Below are 10,036 nucleotides of genomic sequence, written 5' to 3' on the forward strand. Positions count from 1 at the left end.
TTACGAGTGGTTCTAAATCTTACATAGGGAGACAAATTCTCTACTATTGTAAATGGGTGAAACAGCACCAAGATCAGTGGAGCTGTGTCCATTTACACCATCTTTTTCCTACCATATGATAGTGTAAAGTTGCACAAGTATCCTACATTCATTTAAAAGAAAAGTTTTTTAAAATGATTTAAATATTGGTCATCTATCTAACCAAGACAAAAAAAGATGACTGAGTAAATTGGGCTACCAAAAATAGAAAAAGCTAATTTTTTATTATTTTATTACATACCTCATATATGATAAGGAATTGCTTCAGAGGAAAACATATTGCACCATATTATAAACATTTTACAGTTGTAACTTGTTCATCTGCATTTATATAAATCAGTAGCATGTACCCCATTATAAGATCAATATAATTTTCATGTACCTTTGTTTACACGCTATTCTGGTTTATAAAGCTGTATTAAGTGCAGGAGGGAAAACTATCCTTTATAGTTAGACTTTAAAAGTAATAAATAAGCATTTACCAGAGTCAATTAAATGTGTGGAGAGAACTGGACAAGCATACTAAATATGTCCACTTGCTTGAAATAAGAGAGAATGCTTTCCACTTAATCAAAGTGCGAGAATAGTGTATATTATTTTAAATATCACAATGTTGCTGATAATACACAGAGATAGGCAAGGTTGCGTTTATTACAGCCTGTTTTTAATTAAAAAAAATGAACAATTCTCATAAACATATATTTCAAACTCTTTTGCATAATCTTGTATGAAAACATTTGTGTGCACTGCTTTTACATTCAATTACGAAAAAAATATATACTTGGCATATTTGAATTGCACAACAGCATTTCCAAAGATCTGCGTAATCTAGTCAGTAAAATCTCACCAATCTCATTTAATCTTCTGCAGTGTCAAACTTCTTCAGCATAATAATTCCGCAAGTATACAAATGCTTCAGAAATAATGCTTGAAGGAAAACTGATAAAGTAACATTTACATAAATACAAAATATACAGCAAAATTAAAATCTCATTAAATAAAATATATAGATTAGCTGATTGTCTCAAACCATTAGCTAACACTTTATTTTAAGGGCTAAACTTTGGGGAACTTTTCTCCATTGATATATGGGAGATTTACAAAGCAGTAATGGGAGCTGAGTGAATATTACCCATGCACAACAGTACTGTATCATGCAGGGAGTTGCAGGCACAACTCCTGCTGACAATGAGAACTGAGCATACAACCTTCCATGTATTATGCTGAATAGTGGGCCAGACCCATCTCTGAAACCCTAGAAGTGAGTTTGGCCCAGTATATCACATCACTACTAATTTCACTATTATTCAGAGTAACACCACCAGCCACAGCAATTTTCTGCGATACTATTGTGGTGGTCACATATACCTCCACATGAATTTTTCTGCAACCTGGCAATCAATGTACCATTAAAATAAAGTGTTGCCAAAATACCCCATATTTTTTCTGTTTAAAATAGTTAAGATATGAAAATAGTCTTAAACTGATCCCCTGAAAGTAAATGATTTTTTGTTTAAATAATGTATCCCCATTTTAAACCAGCTATTTTAATCCCAACAGTTTTGGAATGAATGATAAGTGCACCTATGTTACATTAGCAAAGAGGCATACCACCATCTAAGCCTACAGCAGAATTGTACCCCTGATGTTTACTCTTGGTCCAGGCGTATGTTGACTGTAGCAAAGCATCGGCCTAGGCTATGAAATAACGGTGCAATAAGAACATCCGTCACACTCTTCCATACAGTCTGCACTGAAGGCAAGACCATGAGGCAGGTCTTTATAAAAGGCATTACAATCCTGGAAAGGAGAGAGGAGAAGATTTGAGGATTACTACTACTATAGAATAATGGATTTGCCACTCAATCCTTGGTTACATTTATTAACAATGGAATCTTATTTAACCCAAAAGGTTTCAGAGACATTTAAAACCTTCAGAAAAATGGGAGTTTGGCTATGTTGAGAAGCAACATATGGTGTACATTGTGCTAAAGGGATGTGACCTATCTTCATTTATTCAGGCATTTCAGTAAGCTAGAAGTCACTTAAAAAAGGGTGTTCAGTGTAGATAAAAAACAACGTAGAAATGATTTATGTAATGTTGAACTGTGATTTTAAAGTGCTTTTCTAAAAGGCTGTGCCATAGAGCAATACTAAATGTTTGTCTGCTTGGGTTCTCAGCCATTATCAAATCAAGTCCAACAATGCAAACAGAATACTAATATGTCTATGTTGCACTCTCAGCTAACCCAGATGGATTTAAACAAGAATAGTTCTTCTAAAACCTTCCCTTTCTTTGTCTCTGCTGAAACAGCAAGTAACGTACATACCATATAGAACTTTGAATGCTACTGGAATAATATGCATGTAGTATAAGAGGGTATGCTACACTCTACAGTGTGGCTATGGTTATGTACAGTTCAACTGCGTATACAATTTATTATGACTATAGTATATAGAGTGCTGCATGTCATTTGCTAGATAAATTGTGCCTCCTCTTCTGTTCACTAATTTTCCATGAGTCGCTTATGATTTTCTCTACATTATCTGATATTATTTGCTGAATAATCTAGTGCAATTTAAACCTTCACCCCAAATCCTATGGGGGAAGCTGCATCAGGAGTGGGGTGGGGGGAGAAGGAAATCACCCCTAATGGACAGGCAGTGGTAAAGCTGCAATCCTTGGGCAGAACCACTGGCAAGGGCAGCAGTAATAGTAACAGAATCTGCCCTTCAGGGGAGATGTCTTACTACTGCCCCCCCACCGGTATTCTGGAAGAATCCTCTCCTTGGCTGGCCCCTCCTACTTTCTGGGGGCAACAGGACTGCTCCAGGCTCTACAGTGGAGTGGGCTGCAGGCAGTTTGAGCCCCTCAAACTCCCCTCAGAGCAGTGGGTATGTCCACATTGCATCTGAGAGCAAGGCTCCCAGCCTGGGTCCACAGTTTTGCGCTAGCGCTCTAAAAATTGCTGTGTAGACGGTGTGTCGAGGTTATGGCTGGGGGAGGAGCTCGGGGTCTCAAGCCCCCTCCAGCCAAAGCTGTAACATATACCCAGCTATTTTTACAGTGCTAGCATGAGCCCCGCAAGTGAGAGTTTGTGGGCTGGGAGGTTTGCTCCGAGATGCAGTGTAGACATGCCTAGTGGGAACACACAGCCATAGTTTCCAGCAGTAAATCAAACCCATTGGCTTAGGCTAGGTCTACACTACCCGCCTGAATCGGCGGGTAGAAATCGACCTCTCGGGGATCGATTATCGCGTCCCATCGGGACGGGACAATCGATCCCCGAATCGACGCTCTTACTCCACCAGCGAAGGTGGGAGTAAGCGCCGTCGACGGGAAGCCGCAGAGGTCGATTTTGCCGCCGTCCCTACAGCAGGGTAAGTCGGCTGCGATATGTCGAATTCAGCTACGCTATTCGCGTAGCTGAATTTGCGTATCTTAAATCGACCCCCCCTTGAGTGAAGACGTACCCTTAGACTATAATCAAAGTGATAGTGAAGACTCATAACAGAGGTGTTGATAAGACTCAATAGGGAGTCACAAGAAGACTCCCTGCTGCCCAATGTAGAATGTAATATGTGAACCAACAGACTAGAACCTCAAAGATCCACTCCCTACAAACTGGTTGGTGGGGAGGGAAAGGCAGAGAGAGAAACAACATCTCCTCCTTTTCATTCCCTGCAGCCAAGAAGTGGGTAGAGGGGTGAGGGAGGACAGACAACTCTCACACTGAGACAACACAATGTCAGGACAGTTCAGTGGCTCTCAGATTCCATTAATTCAGTGAGGATGTGGCTTTTCAGCGCTCATGATTTTGTGGTCATCGAGGTTGAGTACCACAGCTATAAGCCATAAAAGAGAAATGTGAAAGGTGACAGATGTCCACTTCTTTGCATCTTGGTCATTGACTGTGTACCGTAGCAAGTGATGGATGGAAATTCAGGCCGTGATACAGAATAATGCCAAGCACCAGCAGCTCCAAATGAGATCAAGGCATGAAGCTTGCTGGGTCTTGGAAATCTCTACACAGGCAGAGGGGAACTTTGTTTGCAACCTGGGAGAGGATATCTGTGCATGCTACACTAGCATGGAAGGTTCCCCAGAGGGAGTTGCAAGTCCTCAGCTTTTCTCACGGTTAGGACCTTAATGAACAATCACCAGGACATTTTTAGAAAAAAAGTGTAGGGCCAAATTCTGCCATGAGTTACACATGACTTACACTTCTAGGTGGTTGCACACATGTAACTCGGAGCAATATTTCATCCCTGATCTATAATAAGGGTCAGAATTTTGAGTGCATCACTTGGAACACTGGTATTGACATAGCACAACCTAGTCATAAAACAAACCACTTCAACAGAAAATTCAAGCTCCAGTTTAAAGAGATTTTTTAAAGTTTACTCAGGATATTCACAGGGAGCTTCTAAGAGTTGGTGTGACAAGTTTTCCACAACTTATAGTCTGTAGCATGAGAGAAATAAATCACTACAGGCAAAGGAATGCAGACAAGTAACTTTGCTCCAAGGAGCTCATATACAGGTCACTAAACTGTTGGCTGGCATTGGCACAGTTTCAGACTGTCTCATTCTTACCAGATAGTGTAACTATGGAGACTGGCTTAATGCACCCAGTATGAGGGAGGGTCCAGAATGTGTTACTTTTTAATAGGGAAAAAAAAGTAAGTGTAAATCAAACCACACTGTTGGTATTTTTCTCATTTACTTTTCTTTCCCCTTCCCCACTCCCATTACATGATGTATAATATCCTGCGTCTTTCTTTAAAGTTATCCCAGCTACCGAGAACTAAAATCTGCTCTCAGATCTGGGGTGCACAACTGTTGCTGAAATCCTGGAGAGTTCTAGGTGAGTGAGCAATGCCAGGCCAGGCCTAAGTGGATTTTTAGTGTGCCAATATAGTTACAACAACAGTACTTTGCATGTCTATAGCACTTTCTATCTGAGGACTTCAAAGTGTTTTACAAACAGCATGGAATTCAGACTAACACGGCTACCCCTCTGATACAAACAGCATGGAATTTAGCCTCATAAAAGACCACTCAGTATAATTGGCTCAGTTTGATGGATGAAGAAACTGAGGCATAGAGACTCTGATAGCTCCTCCTGCAGCCAGTTACATGGGAGGGAGAACTCACAATCCGTTAATGGAGTTTTCCTGGAATCATTCCAGGGAAGGAGGGTTTGAATGGAATTCCCCTCCTCCCACCCACAAAACAAGCAGCAGGTATGTTCGTAAGCCCAGTGGGATTCCAAAAGAAGCCAGTACTATATGTTTGGAAACCCTATGCCTCCACTCCATGCCAGCTCTGGGGTCTCCTGCCCCATCACCAGATCCTGGAAACACAGCTGCGTTCAAATCCATGCTCCCAGGAATGTGGAATGGGCAGACAGTGCTACACAGACCTTTACAGAGACTCAAGCTTCACTAATTTTGGGTTGAAGCTGGTGTGGGAAAACTGGATTTAGCTGGTCTTTGTCTCCTACTAGAATCGGATCCTGGCCTAGACAAATTGAGTGACCTAGACAAATTGGAGGATTGGGCCAAAAGAAATCTGATGAGGTTCAACAAGGACATGTGCAGAGTCCTGCACTTAGGACAGAAGAATCCCATGCACTGTACAGACTGGGGACCGACTGGCTAAGCAGCAGTTCTGCAGAAAAGGACCTGGGGATTACAATGGACGAGAAGCTGGATATGAGTCAGCAGTGTACCCTTGTTGCCAAGAAGGCCAACGGCATATTGGGCTGTATTAGTAGGAGCATTGTCAGCAGATCGAGGGAAGTGATTATTCCCCTCTATTCAGCACTGGTGAGGCCACACCTGGAGTATTGTGTCCAGTTTTGGTCCCCCCACTACAGAAGGGATGTGGACAAATTGGAGAGAGCCCAGCAGAGGGCAACGAAAATGATTAGGGGGCTGGGGCACATGACTTACGAGGAGAGGCTGAGGGAACTGGGGTTATTTAGTCTGCAGAAGAGAAGAGGGGGGGGGGGGGATTTGATAGCAGCCTTCAACTACCTGAAGGGGGATTCCAAAGAGGATGGAGCTAGGCCGTTCTCAGCAGTGGTAGATGACAGAACAAGAAGCAATGGTCTCAAGTTGCAGTGGGGGAGGTGTAGGTTGGATATTAGGAAACACTATTTCACTAGGAGGGTGGTGAAGCACTGGAATGGTCTCCCTAGGGAGGTGGTGGAATCTCCCTCCTTTGAGGTTTTTAAGGCCCGCTTGACAAAGCCCTGGCTGGAATGATTTAGTTGGTGTCGGTCCTGCTTTGAGCAGGGGGTTAGACTAGATGACCTCCTGAGGTCTCTTCCAACCCTAATATTCTATGATTCTGGCTAGGGTAGGGATGGAGCCAGAGGTAGCTAACTCTTCTACACCCCACCCAGGGTATAACAGGAGATGAGAATGAAAGTTCTCCTCTGTACTCTTTAGTGAAGGAAATAATTAGGCCCATAGAGAGACTGAGGCCAAAATCTTCAAAATTGGGTGCCTATGGTTAGACACCTCTATCTCAGAAGTGCTGAGCCACTGCAGCTCCTGTTAAAGTCAATGGGGATCACTCACATGAGTCGGATTTGACGCTGTAACTGATTTTCAGAGACCTAATTCTGTAAAACTCATGTCTGCATTCCACTGCATGGAAGTCTATACAAGAGGTGCTTCTGTGGCACAGAAACCTAGAACAGTATTAATGAACTGGGGCTTATTAGACTACAACATCTTTAGATGTTTAAAGAGCTTGAAAGGTCTCACTGTTAAACTCCAGCTATCCATGCCTGAAAGCACGTTCTGATAATGGAAATCTTGTCTAAAACTAGTACGTAAAGAAAATCTTGGTTTGTGGGCATGGTACTGGGCACTTGGTCATCCTACTCCTTTCACCTACCTTGGCAGTCAGATGGATTCCCAACTTCCCCTTATGTAGCCCTTTCATCTCCAGCCCCCATTTTTTTCCCCTTCCATCCACCTCCACAATCTAGCTGCCTCTCTGTTCTGAAGATTCTCCAAACCATTGCCAAAAATGTAACAAAGTACATCAGCTTCCTTGTGAGCTTCTAGAGCTACTGTGTCCGCCTGTGGAACTGGGCGTGTGGCCAGGATCAGACTGCCTGAGCTCAGCAGGGGGTCCCTTTCCTGGAGGTGCCCACGGTACATTGCATTGCACTTTGTTATGAGCATGCCTCATGTTCAAAGGCAGAGGCAGCAGCTTTAGTGGCAATAGCAAAGATAAGATGTACCCTACGGTTATTTTTTTCCAGCAAAGGTGGCATGGGAAAGGAGGAGTAGCTAGCTCAATTGAGTAAGACTGAGTAGGGGACTGGGTGCCAAACTGATGAGAAAAAGTTGCAGTGGGAAGGAGGGAAACATGGCCCTCCTACCCAGCTGGCAGAATACCTCTGTCAAGCCCTTATATTAAATACACGCGATTAAGCAATCTGCATAGTCCAATAAACTAAATCATCATCATCATTATTATTTATATCACAGTAGCATCTAGAGGCCCTACCCAGGATGAGGGCCCCATTGTGCTAAGCGCTGCACAAATCCAAAGTAAGAAACAGTCCGTGTCCCAAGGAGCTTGCAAACTAAATAAACAAGACAGACCCAGGGTAGAAGAAATTGTTACAGATGGGGGACCCCAGGCACAGAAAGCTCATTACTGTCACTTTAAAAACACAGTAAATACTCAAATCAGCCTAAATTTACTAGCTGTAGAGGTGACTATCGCTAGTTAGGATCTATGGCAACATCATAAGAATTGTTCATTCTCCCCTGTGCAGAGACTGAGTTTATAGAGGCACTTCTTTACTGTATATGGATATTAATGTGTCAGGAGGAAGGCAATAAATTTACTCACCAGATGTGCAGACAGCTGAGTACTGCAAAGACAATTCCTGCAACCAGAGCCAGTGGGATAGCAAGGAATAGAGTCAGGAGCTTGTACAGCGCGTATTTGCTGAGCTCAAAGAGAGCGTGGCTGCAGATCCAAACTTTGTCAAAGGAGTGAAATGATGCAGGCTCTGCTAGGACATCCTCAAACCCTAGCTAGAACGACAGAAAAAACACCCCCCCCCCCCAAGCTAAATCAGCTTCTGTCTCCAACGGCAATTGCAATGATACAACGCTGGGGATGAAGAGGGAACTATACTGGAGTTTTTGTTGCTGATGGGAAAGAAACGGAGCAGGTTGCACTCGGCTTGGTTAAATACCCCTGCCCCCAGGCTTTACAGCGCAGAGTGACTTTTGGCTAGAGGCCGCACCAGGGAAGTTCGGATTGTAACAATTCAGCTCAGCCTGATCTGCACAGGTGTGCGGGCAGGCCGGGCTCACGGGGGATCGGGCAGAGACACCCCCCCGCGATTTTTGTGTTGCCCCGTTTCAAACAACAGCACGTATGTTAAAACATATTCTTAGGCCCGGGCTCGGGCTCCTGGGGAGAGAGAGAGGGAGGGGCCCGATGCCGGCCACGGGGGCTGCAGCGCGGCGGCTAAGGGGGAACGCAGCCCCCTGTTTTGCAAGGAGCCAGCGGCCAGGAGGCGAGCAGGGAGCGGCGTGCAGGTGGCCGCCAATGCAGCCCTAACCCCCTCACCTTCAGGTGGGTGTTCAGCCCATGCGGGTCTCTGTCGGAGCCATTCTCCGCCCGCTTCTCCGGGCCGGCTAGCGCGGGGCCGCCGGGGCGCCCGAAGCTGTCCTCGGCCATGAAGATCTTCGTGTCTCCCGTCTCCTTCTCCAGCCCCATGGCGGCTCCGCTGGTGCGCTGCCTCCGGGGCCCCCCTGCCCGCTGGTGGCTGCCTCCGGCTGGGCTCCGCGCAGCCTGGGCTTGGGTGGAGCCCGGCTGGCCCGGAGCCCCGCCCCGGAGAGCGCCGCGCCCGCCGGGAGCTGCCCCCTAGCTCCCGCGCTCTAACCGCGCACGCTCCATCCCGCAGCGAGCCCCGCCGAGGCCGGGGGCGCAGGAAGGGACCGGGGGCGCAGCGATCGCCCCGCGGAGGACTGGGGCTGCCGGGCCTGCAGCAGCGGAAGGCGAAACCAGCGGGCTGGGATGCTCGGCGGCAGGGGTGGGTTCCCGCGCTATCTGCACGGGCCCCGCGCGTGTCGGTGCCGGGACAGAGTTTTGGTGCAGCTGGAGTTTGCTGCGCTTCAGTCCAGAGGCAGTCCCCTTACGTGCCCAACCTCTGCATTTGCCACATAAGGGGAGAGATGATCATGCCACCGATACAGTGTACATCCCCGCGTGGTCAGTCATTTTAGAGCCTCAGCATTTAAGAACATAAACATGAATTGCCAGCCTGGCTCAGACTAGATGGTCCATCTAGCCAGTATCCTGTCTTCTGACAGAGGCTGATGCCAGAAGAACAGGGCAATTATTGAGTGATCTATCCTCTGCCTTCCAGTCACAGCATCTGACAAGTCAGCGGTTTTGGGACTCCTAGAACATGGGGATACATTCCTGACGGTGGTCACTAATAGCCATTGATCGACCTATCCTCCATTAATTTATCCAGTTCTTTTTTGAACCCGGTTATAGTTTTGGCCTTCACAACATCCCCTGGCAGTGAGTTCCACAGGTTGGCTGTGTGTTTTATCTGAAGAAGTACTTCCTTTTGTTTGTTTTAAACTTGCCACCTATTAATTTCATGAGGTGACCCTTTCCAGCTGGAAGGTAAACAGAAATTAAAAATCCTGGCCTAGGGATTAAGAAAGGAGGCACTTATACTATCCAGCCAAATTGTGTCCAATCTTATGGGTCTTTTATGGAACATACTGTTTTCTTTCCTCTTATGCCCTAAAACTACCCATAGCCTAGCATCTAATACAAAGTAAATGAGAGGTGGTTTAATTATCTTTCATTGAAAATCCTCAACATCTCATTCTCATGCTTTATTTTCCATTTTGCATAACTCATTCCTGCTACTGTATTATATTAAAAAATGGCCTGAGTGTGAATTTAACTATAGCAAAGTAAAGGAATA

The 10,036-nt window shown here is 45.4% G+C and overlaps 1 protein-coding gene across 1 annotated transcript; it reads right to left on the minus strand.

Annotated features, from left to right (window-relative positions):
- Window positions 1-1,688: 1,688 nt before the first annotated feature.
- On the minus strand, window positions 1,689-8,805 carry CAV2 (caveolin 2). The gene is made up of 3 exons (XM_065423734.1): window positions 8,656-8,805; window positions 7,924-8,111; window positions 1,689-1,839 (listed from the first exon to the last, which is right to left on the minus strand). The coding sequence occupies exons 1-3, from the start codon at window positions 8,803-8,805 to the stop codon at window positions 1,689-1,691; spliced, it is 489 nt and encodes a 162-aa protein (XP_065279806.1).
- Between the last annotated feature and the right edge of the window lie 1,231 nt (window positions 8,806-10,036).

The sequence above is a fragment of the Emys orbicularis genome, chromosome 1 (assembly GCF_028017835.1).
Source record: "Emys orbicularis isolate rEmyOrb1 chromosome 1, rEmyOrb1.hap1, whole genome shotgun sequence".
In the NCBI taxonomy this organism is placed as follows: Eukaryota; Metazoa; Chordata; order Testudines; family Emydidae; genus Emys; species Emys orbicularis.